Source organism: Pavona decussata, unplaced genomic scaffold (assembly GCF_977016875.1).
Source record: "Pavona decussata unplaced genomic scaffold, jaPavDecu1.1 SCAFFOLD_3, whole genome shotgun sequence".
In the NCBI taxonomy this organism is placed as follows: Eukaryota; Metazoa; Cnidaria; class Anthozoa; order Scleractinia; family Agariciidae; genus Pavona; species Pavona decussata.
In genome coordinates, this window is record NW_028145427.1 from 1,203,758 (window position 1) to 1,225,161 (window position 21,404).

General features: G+C 38.1%; 2 protein-coding genes across 2 annotated transcripts in view; both read right to left on the reverse strand.

The window, feature by feature from the left end:
* The window catches only part of LOC146489777 (protein arginine N-methyltransferase 7-like), a 113,828-nt gene that overhangs the window by 45,643 nt on the left and 46,781 nt on the right, over window positions 1-21,404 (reverse strand). The window lies entirely within an intron of this gene.
* LOC146489782 (sodium-coupled neutral amino acid transporter 7-like) lies at window positions 786-20,152 on the reverse strand. Its single transcript, XM_085100259.1, has 8 exons — window positions 19,446-20,152; window positions 16,128-16,326; window positions 14,207-14,333; window positions 8,787-8,879; window positions 7,929-7,989; window positions 7,166-7,428; window positions 2,774-2,973; window positions 786-1,105 (listed from the first exon to the last, which is right to left on the reverse strand). The coding sequence occupies exons 1-8, from the start codon at window positions 19,776-19,778 to the stop codon at window positions 945-947; spliced, it is 1,437 nt and encodes a 478-aa protein (XP_084956385.1). The 5' UTR covers window positions 19,779-20,152; the 3' UTR covers window positions 786-944.

Here is a 21,404-nt window from a genome sequence, read left to right on the forward strand (position 1 = left end):
AGCAGCTTGCAGAATATAATGCAAAATGACAAGACATTATCAAAAAGGTCAAATCATAATTCGAATGTCGAAAACATAATGTAGAATATCAGAGCATAATTTAGCAGCTTGCAGGAGATTAATTTGAGAACCGAAAATGTAATGCAGAATGCCATAACATAATTCAATAGAGCATCATAACAGGATTTGCAATTGAATAATGACCCTAATAACGCTTCATAGAGAGGAAGTACTGTACAATGTTCATAATTATGCTGAAAATTTATAGAGATTTTTTAAAGTCCCTTAGAATATAATAATCCACCATACAGAAAAAGATGGTGGCTGTACATTTTACAACAATACCCAATTGCAAACCTAGCACAGCCCATAGGCACATAGAAAGCCTCATTATTTTACGAAATGCTTTCCTGTAATAACAACATTGTATTTGATAGGTTTGAAGGCTTTTGCATTGCCTATCAGGAGACTGGTAGCCTGGGGCGCTCATTAAATTGCTCTGGGCGGCTAAAATTTTTTTACATGAGCAACTAACACGTTGGGCTCCTAACGTCTCGGCTTTTAGCCATATGGGCTCCTCGAAATTCTTCTTAGGCAACAGTCTTGCCTACACTCTCTATTAATTAAGGAGACTGTTGGAAAATATTTTGTCCATGTTATAATTACAAAATAACACTCAGATATTAACAGTTGGTGTGCATTTGACACAATTGCTATTCGCAGATGCATCTTGTTGTTACCATTATACTTATGAGAATAAAGCGTTGAAATTTTCAATGAGAAAATCTGTGCACACTATACTTAATTTTCTGTGGTTTTCATCATCTTTATGATTAAACAGATCTTAGTCAACTACTGCAGGTGCACCAACACAATACGGGAGTGTATGTACAATTCACCAGAAGGTTGATGGAAATCTTTGTAGTTTTGTTTCTGACTGCCTATTACAACCCCTTTCCTGTAATGTCTTTCATTATTGCTAACACTTCTGAGTCTGCAAATATGAACACTCCAAGGACCACGTAAAAGAGACCAAGAGCAATCAGCAACTTTCTTGTGACAGTTAAAACTGAATACTGGAGCATCTCTTGTACAAGACAAATTCCTAAAATGAAACAACAATTAAATATTAATTTAATAGTGAACCTTACATGTACTTTGCAGAGTGAACAACCATAGCCAAAAAAAGGCCTTTCAGTCTCCACCTTGGAAACATGAAACATCACTGAAAGCCATGATTACCATAATTTTGCTGGGGGAGCAGAGGGTGGAGACAATCCCTTATAGTAAAGTGGTGCTGATAGGAAGGATTGTCATACTTCTTTGTGGTTAAGGACAATGCCTCTTTTTGCTACTGCACAAAGTTCTGCACATCTCAGGAAGGTCTGAGAAACGCTGATTTATTTGGGATGGTTTGTGACTGCACTTGAAAAGAAGATCGTAGTAAATGTTACGGAAATCTAGAAAGAAAATTGGGTCGACCAGGCATTTTTTTTTAGTGATAATTAAGCTTCAATTTGGAAAAACTTCCATACATTGTTTTGTATTATTTTAGCTTTTTGCAATAATTATTATTCTTGCCTAATTGTCTCTAAAAACAAAAACAAAGAATGCGTGGTTACTCCCAATTTTCTTTTTGGATTTCAAAACCCATTGCTAAGACCTGCTTTCCCACACAGTCATAAACTGGTCAGGGGCAAGAATACCTCTGTATTAGAAGGCACTGTCCTTAAAAATTCAAGAAACTGAAAATGGTCAGTGTAACTCGACCCTATAAAAATTAGGGAGCTTAAGCAACGACGACGGCAACGGCAACGAAAACGTCACCCAAAAATATATATTTTATTTGTGCTATTTCAACTCGCTCAACTTTTACAAAAATGGCGAACTATCCAGGAACCAAATTAGTAGCAGTGGCGAACAACTTAAGAAAGAAAATAAAAAATTCACCGGCTTCCGTTGACGTTCTCCACAAAACTTTAAATGTGGTCATTTCACGTTGTTGTTTTGCAGAGGACGGCAAAAAAAGGTACCAAAATGTAAAACGCACGTGCAGAGTAATTGTTTTTGCTCATTAAACCTATTGTTTTGCGGCGTTGTCGTTGCCGTTGCCGGCGTCTTTGCTTAAGAAGCTCCCTATTATAAAATTATGTAGAATATGATGCAAACAAAAGATTCCAAGAGTAAGAAAGAATTCGGAAGTTGATGCAAACCTAAGTTCCAGGGCCCAGTTTTCTGAAAGCTGATTAATGCTAACCCCAGAATTAAAAGTTAACCAAGGTTTTCAGCTCGCTCATTAAAAATGTTTCTAGGAGCTAATTTTAAGCTCTGGGTAAAGAAAAGTCTTTGTCGAAAAGTGAGGGACAAAAATCTTTTGGAAAAATCTTAACTGACTGGTAACTAAACTCGAATTAAGGTTCTCATTACCCTACGATAAGCTTAATCAGGCTTTGAACAACTGGGCCCAGGAAAGGCGACATTTGAATCATTCCAAATTCTACCAAACACCGACCAGCGTCAGGCAAGTGAAAACAAGACCATACTAGTACATGGCTATAGCTGTAACTTCTAATACCTATGGTAATGTCTGTGTCTGGTTCAACTGGGTTTGCACTACCAGCAAGCAACAAAGCTATTGATCTTATGATGGAAAATGATCAGATTTGAACCTTTCAACTTGATTGTGTGGTATGCATTCATTTATAGACTGAACAATCTCTCCTCATTGAATTATTTCAAATATTATACAACTTTGCATAGTTTCTTCACCAACCTGGATAGAAAAAGATAAGCAATGCAGCAAATCCTCCAATGAGTGCTACAGCATATCCTATGTCTTTAACAAACACTGCCACAACAAGAGACAGTCCAAACCACACCAGAGTCTGTATGATACGCCGTCTTCTTTCATTTTTTTCAGCTAGTGCAGGAGGCATTCTGAAGAATGCTAGATAGAAACTCTCTACACAACTCCTAAAATAGAAAGTTAACCAGGATTTTAGCGTCCGCAGAGTGTAAAAATAAAGGCTAAAACTTGGAGGGTTACTTGAGGGGGCCTTTCCCTCACTCCACCCATCAAAGGGGAATGGGGTAAAGGTTAGGAGATCAGAGAGACTTCAATTATCCCCCACCCCTCCCCCAATGTCACTGGTCATTGGTTTCAACAGGTAAACAAAAAAATTAAAATTTAATTAATTTTAAAATGGTGTTGTAGTGATATTTGCAGCAAATTACATTCACACCAAGTTACCCCAACAGTCAAAGAAAAGCTTTTCGGCATTTTAGCTGGTCCATATGAAACTCATGTTTTAAGCAATCTCGTCCCCAGAGCCCGCTTTTCTTTTGGTCAGCACCAAGAACGCGGACCTCTGGGCTAATCCAAATGAGGCCACCTTTGATTGGCTGGTAAAAGCATGACTATTTCACGGACAGGAAGCTATTTTTCGGCGCGAAATTGAAATATGAGGCAATAGCGGAGTTTACGACTCCCGACACGACTTCCACGAAAGTTGCGAAAAAAAAAGAAAAGAAAATCGCTATCGTTGTTGTAATGCCGTTGACAACCACCGCATTTATATATACGGAGTAAAAGCAAAATCAGACGGAATTTTAATAGCGCTTACCGGGTAAGAGTAAATGTCAGTAAAAATCAAAGAAATCGTGGCCACGGTTAAAAAAATCGATTTCGCGCATACTTTGTTAGTTTGAAGGCCTTAACTAGGTAAGTATGTAAAGGATATAAGGTTAGGTTTTTGAAATATTCTATATAACGGCAAAAAAAACCCAAAAAACAAAAAAGCGAAAAACGGTCACTCTACCCGAAGCTCGCATTTCACCATGCGAGAACCCGAAATTTTACACTTTCCAGCTTCTCGCTGCACAGACATTTACATAGCTGTGAATCTTTCATTAGTACAATTCAATACATTGATTCTTCCTCAGTCAAAACAAAGTACTTATTTTCATCTGTGCTCGTTTGTGAGCGAACTGAGACGCAACTGAGCTCGGATGAAGTAGAAACACTTTTCTCTATCACGCAAAAGTCCAAAATAATCCAAATTCAGCGAGAAAAAAAGCTGACCGGTAGTGACTCAAATCAACTTATACTTTGACAAAAGACAGTACAGTCATTGAATTTTAGGTGTATGGTTTTTAATCTTTAGGATCTAGAAGAACGTTTGCACGAACGCCGATCAAAGTTTGAGAAAATTACAATTCAGCGTCATTGAAATCTACAACTCTACATAACATGGCATAATAGAATAAATTAACTCCTCTCCTCGGCCAAAGTTTGTCTAATAAAGGCTTTAAACTATTTTCAACGCTTAAAACGTTTTAAAAAATACATTGATGTTAAATATTGTTTTCTCTACACGGGTACAATAAACCAACCAACACCACAACAAACAAAAGATAAAATTAAATCTCACTCGCTCCCTAATCTGTGTCACGCACGAGCGACTTGGCTACAATAACAAATTCATATTTTAAAATATGTTACTTAACGATGTTCCAGATTTCCCGGTTAACTTGCTGAAGAAATAGAAAATAACAACTTGATAGCAATACAACCTGGAACAATTAAAATTAATTCTATTAAGGATGAGAAACTTTATAATCCTTCGATAGCCAATCAGAAGTAACTGTTCCCACGAGAAGCAAATATTGCATTGTTCTCTAAATAAACAAATCTACTTGTCCATATCTCTCAAACATTACATCTAAAACCGAGTTGATTGTTGGGCAAGTTCACAGACATACAGAACAACAATGTTTTTTTACTATTGTCGGTGGGATTTGCGCGGGGATTTGATGCGGAGACGAATGCACTAGCTTCTCAACTTCCGTCAAACCACTCCGAAGCAGTGTAACAAGCATACAAAGCATCACAATAAGTCCTTGAAATTTTCCGGAGTTGAAACAGAAGTAGAATTGATTTTGGCAAGAATGCGTTTTTTTAAAAGTTAACGAATTTATCGGAGATGGCTGTCTGCCCTGTTCATTGTGCCAGGTTCAGCATAAAAGTAATTTTTGCACCACCCGGAGGTTGTTTCGGGTCACTCTGAAGCAGCTGTGGAAAGAGGCCGCACTGGAAAAGAAATATATTTATGCCAATCGATGAAGTTATTAGAACTTTCAAAACAGCACGTCCCAGTTGGCTCAGGTAAATAACCAGTTATAAGATGTACTACCAAGCAGGAACTGTATCCAATGAGTTTTGTATTCTCTTCATTCTGGTGATACGAGAATATATGACCATATATGAAAGAAATCATTTATTCGAACGACGGAGAGAAATAATCAATGTTGGTTATCGTGAAAGTCATTTTGTTACTTATCTCTTCATTCTGTTGTCCAATCCAATTGATAACAACCTTTATTTCATGACTCGCTTGTGTTATGGATTGCGCTTTTATTATATTAGCCAACATTCCGGTCTTTGTTTAAAATAGTTACGATGATCCTTGAGAATCCGAACATTTAAGTGTCCTCTGAGCCTATTTATTTGATCTTGCATCAACGCATTCAGGGGCAATACCAAGATAATCGATGAAGAATCTTCTTCACTTGACAGAAAATAGTCAAATAAATGCGATGGAAGAGTGATTTCCCATATCCTGTAGGAAGTATACAAATGGTATCCTTTCCTTCAAACACGACACTTTTTAAAGCTTCATACTGCGCTTCTTTCAGAGAAAGCTCAGCTTTGCCCAACTTCTCCAAAGCGAACTCTAAAGCACAATGAAAGTGATCAACACCAGCCGCCATTTTCTTTTTCCATCGAACCTCACGCAGGCGCAATCAAACCGGAACCAGGATTTGGTGGTTCCGGTTTTGGATTCTGCCAGAGCGTCCGTTTCCCGTTCCGCTGGACAAGGGTAACGAAGGCTCTGGGTACGAGAATGTGTTTTAAGGTGATTCCATTGAATTGCATTGCGCATCCTTGCTGCGCATAATTTTTCGCGTCATTTATCGCGCGCACGAGCGCGCGCACGCAGAACGTTACGAAATTTCCTTGAGGTTAAGCTCGGCTGGAAAATAAATGGTCCTTTTCTTCTAAACGAGCACGGTGACCCCCATTTTTTAATGCATCAATTTAAATGTCATACGGTTAACCACTATATATCGCGATTTAAAGAAAAGTTTAATACTCTACTTTGAGATATTTTTATTTGAATGCTTTAAAAAGCACGTATTTAGGTAGTGCTGCTTACGTGCACACGCAGCAAAATCTTTAATTTCTTTCATAATCTTAATTCCAGTTCAATGAAAACAGTTTGTTGTGTAAGATTAAAGTAAATTTTGTTGAACTGCTTCGATATTTTAATGCAAAAAAATTAATTTTTCTAGAAATGATAGTTCCCTTTTCTGATTACTAGCGTTCCTAATATAAACCTCGGGGGTCATCTATTTACTATAATAGCCATCCAGGTTGCACAAAAACGAGCACGGTGACCCCCACTTTTCATTGCATTTTTGTAATGCTCATAACATAGTCATGAACTGGACCAAGTCTTAGACAATTTTAAATACTCCTTCTCTTTCAGCGGAATCACCTTAAAGAACTTTAACTACACAATCCTATTTATGAGATACCATATCTATACTTGCAGGATGAAAGCAAAGCCCTCCTCCTTCCAGTTTTTATTAACAAATTCTCATTCAAGTACAAAGTAGAAAACTTAACACACTAGAAATACAAGAAAAGTTTTCTTCCCAAATTATATAATGATCATAACATAATATTATCAGTTCAAAGCCATAATATATTATTGTAATAACTGTGTGTGAATTGTAAAGTAACATGACTGAATTTTGTACGTGTATTTTGCAGTTAACAAATTCAAAAAGAGTAACTATATAATTTATGTAAATTATGAACAAATGAAGATGGGAGAGCCTAATGGTTTTGTTGATAGCTATAATCACCTACATTCATACAGACAACCAAACAAAATGAAATCATGATGATCATGTTTTGCTTCACTTCACTTAGTTTCAAAACTAAGATATATATTTGGAACTGCACTATAGTCTGGAGCAAGACTTTGACCAAATTTTCAGTCAGTGCAGTTTTCCAACAACCTCTTGAAGCAATATTCCCTGTTTTACCCAATTAAAACCGATAAATTTTTTTAAATGCTTTACAGTTTCAAAAATTTACCTTCCACAAAAAAGATTCACCGCCGAGGTGGACAATACTATTATTGTTATCACCACTCTTGCAATATTCACCAAAACATCATCAGGATCGTAACTTAACAGCACATCACTTTTGACAGTTGTGCCAAATGTTAGGTAGCCAAAAGAAGCTGTGATGGCATAAGCAGTAGAGCAAATTGCCATTGCTATCACAACAACAATTCCAAATCTGGGTACGCTTGGTTTCCTTAATTCTGCATATATTGCTACAGCGGGCACATGACACTGCAAAGGTAAGACACAGACAACATTACTGACCAGGCAACATAAAAGTAATTTAAATAAAAACCAGATATTAAGTATGGTGTTAGTCCCTGGAAGCCATTATTTTTAAGTCCACCTCCTTAATAAGCCTCGGGTCTGAAAACTTAAATTATGAACCAGTTGTCCTCCTACTACTAAATTTTGATTTAAAATTAACCCCATCTCCCCCTCTAATAAGTTTTTGAGGGTATGATTAATCTCAGTGACTCACATTTTAGAAAGCATTATGTGCTAACTGATGCCAACAAAATTAACATCAAGTAATGAAAATTAAAATGAAAAAGTAAGAATAAGCAAGCATATTTGATCTTTAAATGATTCCTCACTTCACCATGGACGTACAATTTGAACTGAGTGAGAGCTGTCATTCTTATGCTGCTAGATGCTGCTGCCATTACTTACAAAATCTATTATTATGGTACTTTCCAAAACACAAATTTAAATGCATTGATTGTGCAAACCTGAAAACCAAAGCAGATAATTGGAACAGCAGTGAAGGCCTTTGTCCAAGGTAACTTCACTCTATAAAAAAGGTCAAAATTTATGACATTGTTGCATAAAAATGTAATTACACAAAACATCTACATTTACATCCACTCTACACATTTGCGACAACAATGGGAACATATCATTTTATTTTTTGCGTAGTTCCAGAAAAAATCCATACCTACCCTGGCCCATGGAAGGTCATTAGAAATTCCTAGGGGGAGGTGGGTCTTAAAAGTCAAAATTTTGAAGCAAAGTATGTCAAAGCTGAACTGGAATTTTCCAGGGGGAAGGAGGGTGCAAAATAAAAATTTTCCATGGGTGGAGTATGAATATTTTCTGGAACCGCACCTATAGCAATCTTGCAATAAAATATTATTGCTGTTAATAAATAAATGGTCTTCAATTAAATAAGATTGGAGGGATGGCACAGTGGTGAGAGCACTCGCCTCCCACCAATGTGGCTTAATATGGGTTTGATTTACTCCAATTTTCCCCTTTCCTCAAAAACCAACACAGACTTCTAAATTCCAATTTAATCTGGAATGTGTCCCGGACTAGTGCTCTGCGCTTAATACATTGACACTAAGTAAATTAAAGTGATGTATTTTTTATTTATTTTAACGGCCCTGTGTAGACTCGGTGCACAAAAAAATGAACTCTGTTACTTCACTCTTTCTTGCTAAAGGTAACACTAGTATAAGTGGCACGACAGTTGCAGTGTTTGATCTTTCATCCTTTACCAGGCTCGTCTTTGTTCTTGTCACTAACATAAGGTCTGTCATTCAACAATTAAGTGGCTTGAGTTATTTACTATACATGTTAACACTTACTGGAAAAATTCCGGTTTAACTGTATATTTTCCCTCAATATACTTTACAGTAGTAACTGCACAAACAAAAATAGCTCCAATTGTTCCAAGTGCACTGAAAAATATAATGGTTGTAAGTAAATTACTAATTACAGTCAACTCCCTTTATTGCAGACACCATTCGGACCACGAGTTAGTGTCCGTAATAGCCTGATTTTTTTTTCAGTCAAATATCCGTAATTTATTTTTGTCAGGGATTTAGCTGCTGCGTCCATATTATTGGGATGTCAGTTAAAGCGAGGTGTCCGCAAGGCAAGAATTGACTGCATACTAACTTCTACATACTAAATGTAGAAATAACAAAATGACGGACGTATTTTTCCGTCAGTGACAGCTCTGCGAGTCTCCAGGAACTCAGATTTTCTTTTTTCCAAACATGCCTTATTATGTTATGTTTTAATAATCCTGGTTAATAAAATAATGATAGAATGATGTTTTTTTTTTCAGTCAGTTACTAATTATTAGTAACTAACTGAACAAAAATCATGCTATCATTATTTTATCAACCAGGACTAATTAAACATAACATAAAGTAATTATATCTCTTTCATATAAACAAAATGTTGTACCTAAAAACTTCTTATATTACCAGTACAACAGCCACAGTGCGAGCTGTTCCCGTACGAAAATTTCGGACCTGACAGAGGCGGAATCCGGCCTGACTTCGGCGGGAATACCGTTGATAGAACCAAACATCAGCAATACAAGAACCGGGCAAAAAAAATGTCTGGCTCCAAGCTAATAAGCCAGACAAATGTTACGCTCGTGTCTGGGTCACGGCAGCCGGACAAGACACTCACTGGAACAGAACAAGAGCCAAACAACCTCAAATTACTTTTCCAAATTTAATAACTTTAATAAGTAGCTAGGCACGGGCCTGATAAGAGCCTGACACGAGATTGGAAAGAGCCAGACAAGGTACGTTTGGTTTCTTTTCAATGAAATTGATCGCAAAGACAATGTTAAGACTAGCTGTTACAGTGTCAAGGAATATAAATAAAGCACGAACAGCGTTGTTTATAAACACACCTGCATATGGTATTACGGTCATCACGCTGCTCGACGGACCGCAAAATTTGGAAATCCCAAACTTGACCCCATTCATGCACGACGCTGAAAAAAAAAGCCGAGTTCGTTCTTGACAAATGTTTTGAAAATCAGGTCATTCCGCCAGCTGAAGTCGTTTCGCTGGATTCCAAGATCAACGTACGTCACACACTGCACGTACGGCGATGCGTTGTTTTGATTCCTAGCACGCGGTTGTATCAATCAAATGCCATACATGTTGCAGATAAGTATCTCATTGTTTAAATTCATTTTTGATTGGTTAGCTTCGAGATCACTTGACGGTTACAGTTACTAATTTTTGGCGCTTGGAGTGTTAACCGTATTTTCAATGTGCGCGCGCGAAATAGTGCAATTGCAGTTACCGTCTTTCTTTTAGGCTTGTTAAGTTAGCAGTGATCGCTTCTTCCTCAGTGTTTTTAAGATCTCTTCAAGGATTTAACAAAGTTTTAGAATGTCGCTGTTCGCATGCCTTTATTTTGATTCAGACAAAAGTGTATACAGCATTTTACATGTAAATGTAAATTGCGAGGATCTGAAAGCAAGCGAGATATATGTCGAATACATCTGCAGCCTGAGGAAAATGGAAGCAAGAAGAGGTTCTTAGCAACCATCCCAAAGGTTTAGGGGATAGGTAAGCTACATTATCTTGTTATAAAATAAATGTCAGTCCTTTAGACTCGAATTTTTTTTTTTTTTCGAAGGAGACTCTGCTCGCAGGGTAACCGAACTGTTCCAATGGCTAAATTCCATGTTCGGTAAATTTCAGCTGCCAAAACGAGGAGAGGTCGAGTTAAAATTTAGAAAGCTTTATCAATTACGATTTACATTAATTGAAATCGTCCGTCTTTTATCCGACGAAAAATTCAGTAGTGTTTTGAAATGTTATAAAGTATGACCGGCCGGCCGGTGACCTCGGACCATCTGAGAATCAGGCTCTATGCCCTGCAAAATAATTAGACTGAACTCACACCAAAACACACAAAAGGCGAGTTTGCACTTTCATCATGTTTTTGGAACTGAATAAACTTGATTTAATATTCGCAAACCACAACATTCTCTGCCTCTCCCCCAAGATCGCTCTTCGAAAGGTCCGGCTCACGCAACGCGTGTGAGAGATTATACTCTTCGCTGGGGCGATCGGGCTTTGCACTAATTACGCGGGATGCCCTGAGGGGGCATACCGTGTCTTAAAACGGGTCGATTTCTTTTTTTTTTTCTTCGTAGTAGCTACAAATCGGTACATTAATTTATTCATTAAACTCTCCCCTCTCCTACTCGGGATGTATTGTTCTGATTGTCTTCAACAAAGGCAGGCCAATCAAAATCCATTCTTGTCGCTTATATCGTGAGGGAGGGGAACCACTCACCCCTACCTGTGTGACGTCAATGCATCATTTGATATATTTATTAATGACGGATTAAATAGTCGCGCCATATTGTTTTAACATGTTCTGGACTCAAGTGTGCCGTTTTCAAACGGAAATTTCACCATTTTGAAGCGGTAAATCGAAAGAATAACTTCTAAGAAGCACCCGACACGTAAAACGGTGGAAATTAGTGAGTTCCTGGCGAAGGAATCGTGCTTTGTTTGACAGTCTTAGACCACGACGCGAGACTGAAAAGAGGTCATTGAGAAGCTTACGTTATCGTAATGGAATTTCACAAATTTTCCGTAGCCTCCCACGCAGACGTTCTTGGGGGTTCGTCACGCGTTCCTGCCCTAAGAACGTCTGCGTGGGAGGCTAAAATTTCCGGTGATAGTCTGAGTCGCGTAACGCAAGGGAAACAACGTAACGCGATCGTCGTGACTTAAACTATTCCACTAGCAAGGATAGTCTTATCAATCGGCAAAGCATACAGTTGGAATAAATGAATCAGCCCCAGCATCACGCGTGCCAGTGTAGCAGGCATCTTGTTTTTTTTCTTCGTAGTAGCTACAAATCGGTACATTAATTACGCGGGATGCCCTGAGGGGGCATACCGTGTCTAAAAACGGGACGATTTCTTTTTCCTCGTAGCCACAAATCGGTATATTAATTTATTCATTAAACTCACCCCTCTCCTACTCGGGGTGTATTGTTCTGATTGTCTTCAACAGAAGCAGGCCAATCAAAATCCATTCTTGTCGCTTACATCGCGAGGGAGGGGACCCACTCACCCCTACCTGTGTGACGTCAACGCATCATTTGATCTATTTATTAAAAACGGATTAAATTTGGGGCCATATTGTTTATAACATGTTCTGGACTCAAGTGTGCCGTTTTCAAACGGCAATTTCACCATTTTGAAGCTGCAAATCGAAAGAATAACTTCTAAGAAGCACTCGACATTTAAAACGGTAGAAATTGGTGAGTTCATGGCGAAGGAATCGTGCTTTGTTTGACAGTCCTTGACCACGACGCGAGACTAAAAAGAGGTCATTGAGAAGCTTACGTTATCGTAATGGAATTCCACACATTTCCGGTGAAAGTCTGAGTCGCGTAACACAAGGAAAACAACGTAACGCGATCGTCGTGACTCAAACTATTCCATTAGCAAGGATAGTTTTATCAATCGGCGAAGCATACAGTTGGAAAAAATGAATCAGCCCCAGCATCACGCGTAATGCCAGTAAAGCAGGCATCTTGTTGCACACAAACGCTTGCAATTTAACTCGCGGCGCTTTCATTTTTATATTGATAGCATAGCTTTTTTGTTATCTGAATGGATATTTAGAACAACTGCAGCATCACAGACTTTTGCACTTGTTATTTTGCAGATTACGACTGGCTTCTCATCGCATCGAAAATGTCAAGGAGCAGCTCAACTCCCAGATCATTTACGCACAAAACTGAGGCGGCGTGCAGCTAAGTGATCTATCTCCTGTCTATTCAGCGTACATATTTATTAAGGAACATTTGCTTTGTCGTATTTAATCTTTCGAGGATAAGTTGAGCAAATTATAAGTACATTAGTAAGTTTCCTTCAATTAGTGCAATGAATGTGTATATTTTTTAATTAGTTTGACACATGCAAGAAAATAAGAAATTATCGCCGCAAATTTGTTAATTTCTTTGAGATTGTGTATGTAGATTTAACACTGTATGGATATAGTAAAAACTTATTTTTATTGTATCAGTTTTATTCCATGAATCTATCAATAAAACATTTAATCGTTATTTCTATGTGTTTATATGCGTTGTACGGCCGTATTCAGGTTGGAGTAAGGCCGGATATATTTTTGCCGATTACATCACAGATTATTTACGTTGTCCGGCTAATGTCAGGCTCGTGTCATGCTCGTTTTCTGGTTGTTTACGATTTTTCGTGCCCTGCTCGTGTCTCGCTAATTCCCGCTCGTTTTAGGTTAGGTGTCTTGTTCCAGTTAGGTTCTTTACCGCTGTGTCCCGTTCTGCTCGTGTTCGGTCAATGTTATGCCCGTGTCATGTTGAAATGTCTGGCCGAATTCATGCTCCCGTTTGGTCAGACATTTTCGTACGGGTTCTCATGCAGCACCATGTACAAAGTCCTAGGAGCTCAAATTTCAAATGAAACTGGAAAGGATCCTCAAGAATAGATAAACAGTACTTGAGTAATAAAAAAGTTGATCTGGATGTGAAATTAAGGGACAAAAAACTTGCAAGAAATTTTAGCTCTGATATGGTATACTGCGGTAATATATGGACGACATGACGTATTACACAGTCAAGCATATAAAATAAATTTATTGGTTAATTGAATTTTAAAAATTCAATTGAGAATTATTTATTTTCCACACCTCTTTCAAACGTTTGTGTAATAGATATAAGAATAGATGTCTAGAACCCCACAACAAACATTTTCACAACAATTAGCAAAAATCCTATATTTTTTTTACAAGCAATCTTGCAAAATTCTCCATGTACTAGACAGGAATCAGTACAACAGCTTCTTAAAGAGGAACAGTCACGACCTTAATGATCATTAGTTTTACTGTGTACATGTAGAAGTGTATCTTTAGACGTGTCTCGCATCCGAGCGATGTAGTGTATCCAGTTTAAACTGTAGATACCTAAACCCCTATATCAAATTAAAGCTTATAGAGCTGGCTATCAAACTATACCATTTTTTGTGCTGTTTTCTTGAATCAATTTTTTCAGGGCTACATAAATCTTGACTTCTTGCAAAGAAATTCACAGCTAGAACAGACAAAGGTGTAAGCTGTTTCAGACAAGTTTGTTGCTGGTGCAGACACATGTAGATTAAGATTGAGGAAACTCAAAATGTATTGAAACCCTTGGAGTTATGACAGTTGTAATAATTATCTGATAACATAATAAACATAGGCATATATACCTTGAGTAGCTAAGAACTTTTAACGTCTTTGGCAGGCACAGCGGTAAAAGAAATACAATAGACACCAGACACATGAGAAATTCCCGGCTTAAATACCAATGAGGATGTGAGTCAATTGCTAATCCAGCTGAAAAAAAAAAATTACAGTCTTGGATTAATTCAAATGGAGCATTCTTGAAAGCAGGTGGCATCTTGTACAAAGCAACTCACTGGCTTACCAAAGCTTGTGTTTCATAAGTGGTTACATAAGAAGCCATAAAAATTACCCATGATTATGAGCAACTTTCCTGAAATTATGAGCTCAAAAGGAAGGGCAAAACAGAGCAGATTGTTATACATCAACTGAAGCCAATATTTCCTGAAGGAACTGAAGACCACATGCAAAAACTTCAGCGAATCGGTGCCAACGATAACAACAGAAAGAGCTAAAATGCACAAAAGGTTGGGTAACCCTGTGCATTTTGAATTTAGTTGTGAATTTATTTTAAGAAATGAATTGGTTCATGCTTAGCATGCATATATCAAGTTATGGATGCACGCAGGAATTAGTTTGGAGAGCACGAGAGAAGCGTAAGAGTTGCTTTAGGCATAGCCGAGAGCAACTCTAGCTTCTTGAGTGCTCTCCAAACTTCCCAAACTTGATATTAAAAGCATGAACCAATATTATTCTTTTATAACATAGTGACAACAATCAAAGTAGTGCGCAGAAAATTTTCCCAATGTGCTGTACAGAAAAAACAAACTTAAGGTTCTATAATAATTTGGCTGGTTACAAACACACCACAATGGTATGGTCTGAACAAGAATGTTTCATCGGAAATTGTCAATGAAAATTTGCTTCTTTGATTTTGTTTAAAGTCAATGAAAATGTACACAAATGATTTTGCAGGCCCAGAGAATGTTTAAGTTCTCAAATGTTTGTCAGTAATAGTCAGTCATGATCAGTTTGTCAGTTTATTGATTGTTTCTCGCACACACAAGTACAACATTAACATTATTAAACATTTACGAGGTAAGGTAGCCCGAGGAAGTCAATAAGGCTTATGTAATGGACTAACTTGGATAATTCTAACGTTAAAAAAACTATTAACTTTAGGGTTAATAAGTCTCTCATTGGGAGGACTATATTCACCTTCAATTTCAATTTAAAACTTCAACTTTATTGGGTGCTTTTTTTTTTTTAATTACATTTACAGTTTCTTCAGGCACCGCAGGTAGCATAGCTAATCTAGGCGGGCCAGGATGGCAAAAAGGAAGAATAAATCTATTTGCTTATTAAGAAGGCAGACTGATCTATAATTTATATCAAAGATACAACCTAACTATATAAATATTTCTACCTTTTGAAAATAATCAAAGTTAATTAAATGTTTGAACTAGGGTTTTGATTCATTGCAATGTTTGTGTTGTGCGGGTAGTTCTTAGCTATTTTTGTCCATTTCTGGGAAACTTTGTAAAAACTAAGTGAGGGAAATCTGAGTTTGTCTGATTTGTACACGTCATCTAATGGATGCACGGCTGTGCATATATTGAGAAATGTAGATCATGATGATGCCAATAGGAATAAGATAGGGAGAATGTGTGCCATGTTATAATAATTTATAAGGCCCGCCACACACTTGAGGAAAGAGTTGAGCAAACTGCCTTGTGGGGCGATTAGCGCAGCTGTTTCACATGTAGGGTTAAGTTTTTATGAGTTTTTTACCTCGCAAGGCCGAAAGGAAAATATCTGTCATGTTTAATATTTGATATTTGGCTACGAAAACTCAACTGCACACTTGAGAAAACAGCTGAGCTATTCGCCTTGCAAAGCAGTTTGCTCAGCTCTTTCCTCAAGTGTGTGGCAGCTAGGCTTAAGTGAGTGCAAAAATATGCCTTGCAGCCTTAAATCCTCAAGGATGAAGAAGGTTTTTATACATACCACTTTCAAGCTGATCACCAATCACGACCATGTAAGCGATAGTGGACCCAAAAATGTACAACAGTAAAAAAATCTGTGTCACAACATATGCCCTTGGTCCTAGAACCCCTAGGATAACTTTTTGAAAATTCTGTGATCCATGTTTATCAGCACAATATGCCAGAATAAGGAATGCTCCAGTGATAAACACTAGTAAGCCCTGCAAAATACAAATTGATGAGTTCATAACTATTAATTACAGTGTAAAGCATTCATCAGTGTGAGATCCTTAGAAACTGAAGTCTGATGATTGTCATGACCACTGATTGGATTTAAGCATCACTATGTAATGTTTAAAAAAAAGAGCAGGAGTGTTTTATTGGGTTTAAAACCACAAGGCACAGACGAGTGGTTTTAGACCCGATAAAACACGTGCTGCGAGTTTCTTGAACGGCTTCAAAAACATTCGTAGAAAAGTGAGGATCAATAGAGTTCATAACAAAACAAAAGGTTTCTTTTGTTTCTCGTTCAACAAAAGATCTCCAAAGGAGGCCGCTTGGAAAACTGAGTTTTTTGCATACGTTAATATTTCTCGAAAACGAAGAGCAAATCAACAAAAAAAAATACAGGGCAATGTTTGTTGACTGAAACGAAGCTCACATGCAAAAATTGAGACAAATCCGAGAAGAAAAAAAAAACGGCCTAAAATTCGACATAGGTCGGTTATGCTCTCAGCCCTTAAATTATGCTTTTGTAAACATTGGAAATTAGCATTCGAGAAAAACACCGCATAGTAACGAGGAGTGTTTTTTTATCAGCTGCTAAAACACCACATACTAATAAGGAGGAGGTTTATCAATATAAAGACACTTCAGGTGGTGCATTATTGACCATTTGATACGTCAATGGGCTTATAAATTATCAATGTGAAAAAGCGCAAAAATTTGCTAAAAATTAAACATGACTGGTTCTACGTTTTTAATTCATGCAATGCGTTTGAAGTTCTTTGACAGTCAAGCACTTGGTTTGCTATTTAGATTTAGTGGGAAGGAGAGGGGGTGCTGCCCGTACCACCAAACTTAAAGACTTTTTCAAAAACAACTTCGTCCACTACTGTCAACTCTCTCATAGTAACCACTTCTCGTAAGTGACCACCTCTCACTGGTTGAGTGACAAAAACGTGAACAAATAAGTAAATAATGAATGAATGAATGAATGAAGGAAGGAAGGAAGGAAGGAAGGAAGGAAGGAAGGAAGGAAGGAAGGAAGGAAGGAAGGAAGGAATGAATGAATGAATGAATGAATGAAATTATGAATGAATGAATGAATGAATGAATGAATGAATGAATGAATGAATGAATGAATGAATGAATGAATGAATGAATGAATAAACAAACAAATAAGCTTATAAACTAAAGAACGCAAATAGGTACATAGTTAAAGTAAAAAATTCTGCCAAATATTTAACAGTGGGCAAAATTGCTGATTTTAAAAAATCATATATCTAGGGATACTCTACAATGGTAAAGTACTTAGGGGTAGTTGGTTCCATACCTAAGACGTTAGCGAAACGACCGTAATTCAACAACCCAGGGTCCGAAATTGCGCCTTCCTGGTCGCCAATGCGACTTAAAATTTTGCACTGGCGACCAGAATTTCACAACTAGTCGCCAGCGGGCGATTAACTATTTCATGCCACGATCATTATACAAACAGTAACTTTGATTTTCAGCCAAATCGATAAAAATAAAATTCAAAACCGCCCGGCCAATTGGTCACTTAGTTTTTACCTTTCCACTGCTTTTGAAGTATAAAACCGATTTTCCTGTCAATATAAATCTATCACAGCGCTTCACAGCTCGAGTTTTTTGAACGAGAAATACTGCACGGTTGTGGCCTGGTGCGAACAACATGGCGATCCGTCGATCGTCTTGACAGCACGCGAAAGGAAAGATCGTTTACGGTTTTGAACATAGAGCAAAGAACCAACCGGCAGTTTTTCAATTGGGTACATTTCTTCTCCAAAAGGTAGAGACGAGAGAAGGTATAAAGTTGACTTAAAACATTTAGCATTCTTATGAAACTGCGTATATAGCCGGCAATCGATTCATTCGTCGTGGTTTTTCAGTGGTAGGTGTATAAATCGCCATTGCGGCCCCAAACGCAAACGCGAATTTTCCATCTGGCAACCAAAAATTTTGGTTTGTGTTTCGCTGCGAAGGAAAAATTTTTATTGACACTTTTTTTTCTGCTTTTTGGCGACCACATTTTTCCTTATGGTGACTAAAAAAAAAAATTTCAGTCGCCACTTGGCGCCTGCCTAAAAAAGTTAATTTCGGACCCTGCAACCATTAAGAAATTTGAACACATTTTTTGTGAGCGAGCATCGACGTTGACTGGGCTGATCAGTAAAAAACTTTCCAGCAAACTTTTAGACAATTGTGATCTTCTAAATTATAGTATAATCTGAAAGAATTCTCCTAAAAATATTTTCAAAACTAACCTTTATTCCAGCAGGAAATTCTTACCGCAAAATATTACAGCATGTAAGTCGCTTCACTGCGATTTGTGATCGATTGTTCGCCATTACCGAATTTGGTCGAATTTCTATCGGCGACATGTTTGGAAAAATATTCCTTCCTTTTCACATCACAACAAAGTTCTGGCTTTGTTGACCTTGTTGGGGTCACGTGCAACGGTCTTTGTCAAATGTTTCATCGGACAGTTTTGCGTTCCTGCGAAACTTTGCCCATGTTTGTCGGCTACTCGCCAAAACAGTTTTCAAAACTGAGTGCACTCCAGACTCCGATCATGTGCGTCGGTCACGTCACGACACGCAACTCGATGACGTCTTCGTGCGCCCAAGCTCTGATCGCAAACTCCGCTACACCAATCAAAACACGAGTTTTAAGACTGGTTCCCACTTGCGCGATAAGCACAAGCAACGTTTCCACATGTACATGTGAAACAAGCGCAAGAAAATAAAGGCTTACGTAAGCGCAGTAACGTTAAACGTTGGTGGAGATCTAAAAACTGATTCAAGATGTGCTTACCTCACGCCGGTTCCCACTTCAACTTGTGATATAAGCACAAGCGTGAGATAAGCACAAGCTCCGTCAAGGAATGGTTTTTTTTTTCTTGCACTTATGCTTATACTTATCTCACGCTTATTTCATGCCGTTCCCACAAAAATTTTTTCTTATGCTTATGCTTGTGCTTATCTCACAAGTGAACACTTTGTTGACCGTATGAAAATAGTACATTATACCGTGATCTTTTATCCACAGAATAGTCCAATAAAAATAAACACTCTGTGACCATAACACAAAAAAACCCTACCATTTGAATAACAATAGCTGTACCGATACCACCACATTGAGCGTAAGCCTGGGGAAAGTTCAAAATCCCGGCACCCAGAGCTGAATTAACCACAAGCAAAACTGCTCTCCAAATTGGTATTCCTTGGTGGTAGAAATCATCACTCGGCTCTCGAAGAACGGAGCTCGATTTGAACGCACCTACACTCGAAGTAGTGTCCGAATCACTTGAGTAAGGAGGTTGGTCTTTCATTCCTACACCACTGTAGTATGGGCTATCGTAATGATGTCCCTGTAGATTTTCAGTCTTCCCAAGCAAGGCTTGTTGCTCTGACAAACTAACACACTCCGTCATTGTCCACGCGATGAAAAAGGTATCCTTTGTGCTGTTTCGTTTTAAGATTAGCTCTCCAGCTATCTCATTATTATAAACTCTAAAATGAGGTATGTTTAAACTTGCACAACTTGTTATCGAAGGCAGTGTTGTGAAAACTGAGCAGTTGACTGGTTTCCCGCGGAGTTTACTCGTTGGATGGGTCAAGCTCAAGCCCAGGTCAGTTCAAGTCACGTCGAGCCAAGTTCGAGTTCCATTCCGAGTTCAAGGTCCATTCCAACTTTTATTTTCATTATTCTTTCCTTCCTTCTAATGTATTCTGGTTGTTGTTGTCTTTTATATAATGACGGCTACAGTGCTAGTGGTAAACGAAAAAATTTACTTTCAGGTTTGCAACAATTTTTTATTGCTGCTGTGGAAAATATACGACATCCCCTAGTGTTTTTAAATTTCAGTCCTTAAAAAAGACCTGTAGTTGCATGCACCTGAAGCAGAGATCCCATTTCCGCGACTAAAACAACGGACGTTGATGAAGTATTACCTGTCTGACTCAAGCACCATCTTGTTGCGTCCATAGGACAGCCAGGATAACATAGAATAGAATCTGTTCAGCTGCTCATTTAACCTATACTGTTTTGTGGCGTTGTCGTTGCCGTTGCCGTCGTTCATGTTCAGTTAACGCTTCGAAAAGCAGTTGTCACATCATTATGAAAGCAAGAACCACAATCACACATATCAAGACAAAAACGAAACAAAAGGAAAAAGAAAACAGAAGTAACGGAGCCTGACTCGAACATGACCCGTCCAACGCCGAGTAAACTCTTTCCCGTTAAGCTGGTGACACACGGTTCAACATCGTGCAACATTTGTTGCTCAACACGATGCACGATGTTGAACCGTGTGTCACCAGTTTGAGTGAGACAGGAAAACGATTGGTGAGCGCCGTTCAACAAGTCAGCGACACGTGGCAACTTGTTGAATGGAATGACACACTGTTCACTTCAACTTAGCAAAACAATAACAAAAACACTTGTTGAACAGGAGCTGAAACATTTGTTGATCAACACTGAAATGTTGAACCATGTAGCCTGTTCAAGGGTCCTGGAGAGACGCGAAGGAGAGTAGCATCTAGTGAGAACATGGTGATCTTTGATTCTACGAAGCACAAAATCATATAATTTCATTTATAACGTAACTAGTAAATTCGTGTAATCAAATTCAATTACGCAAGCGTGCTTCACTATGATTCCCATTGTGCACGCTGATACCCATGGTCAGCAAACAAATGCCTCGAGAAAACAACTTTCGCCGCGAGTGATTCAAAAACGGGGAAAAACGTCAGACGAGACGAGACAAGGCGAGAACTAAGACGAGATCGTTGATGCCGCGTCGCGCAATGTTTTTCTGAATCAAAATAAACAACGCATTGAATCGTAGCAGGGGTAATTTCTCTTTGTACTACATTTAAACTACTGCGTTGAAAACATTATAAAACAGTTGGTTCATGTGTCAGCTATGCGTTCATCGAGATATGAATTAAGCACTTGAGAAGTTTGGAAGTTTCTTACGCATTTTTCGTGCTCTCCAAACTTCCCCCGTGCTTCATATCTCGATAAAAACACGCTGATGCATGAATCAATTGTTAAT

Excerpts from the sequence above, each read along its gene's own strand:
- LOC146489782 (XM_085100259.1), bottom strand. The coding sequence starts at position 19,778 with ATGACGGAGTGTGTTAGTTTGTCAGAGCAACAAGCCTTGCTTGGGAAG. Across the intron at positions 16,327-19,445 it reads CAGCTATTGTTATTCAAATG|GGCTTACTAGTGTTTATCAC; the intron begins GTAGGGTTTTTT and ends TGTATTTTGCAG. Across the intron at positions 14,334-16,127 it reads TGGTGATCAGCTTGAAAGTG|CTGGATTAGCAATTGACTCA; the intron begins GTATGTATAAAA and ends TTTTTTTTTCAG.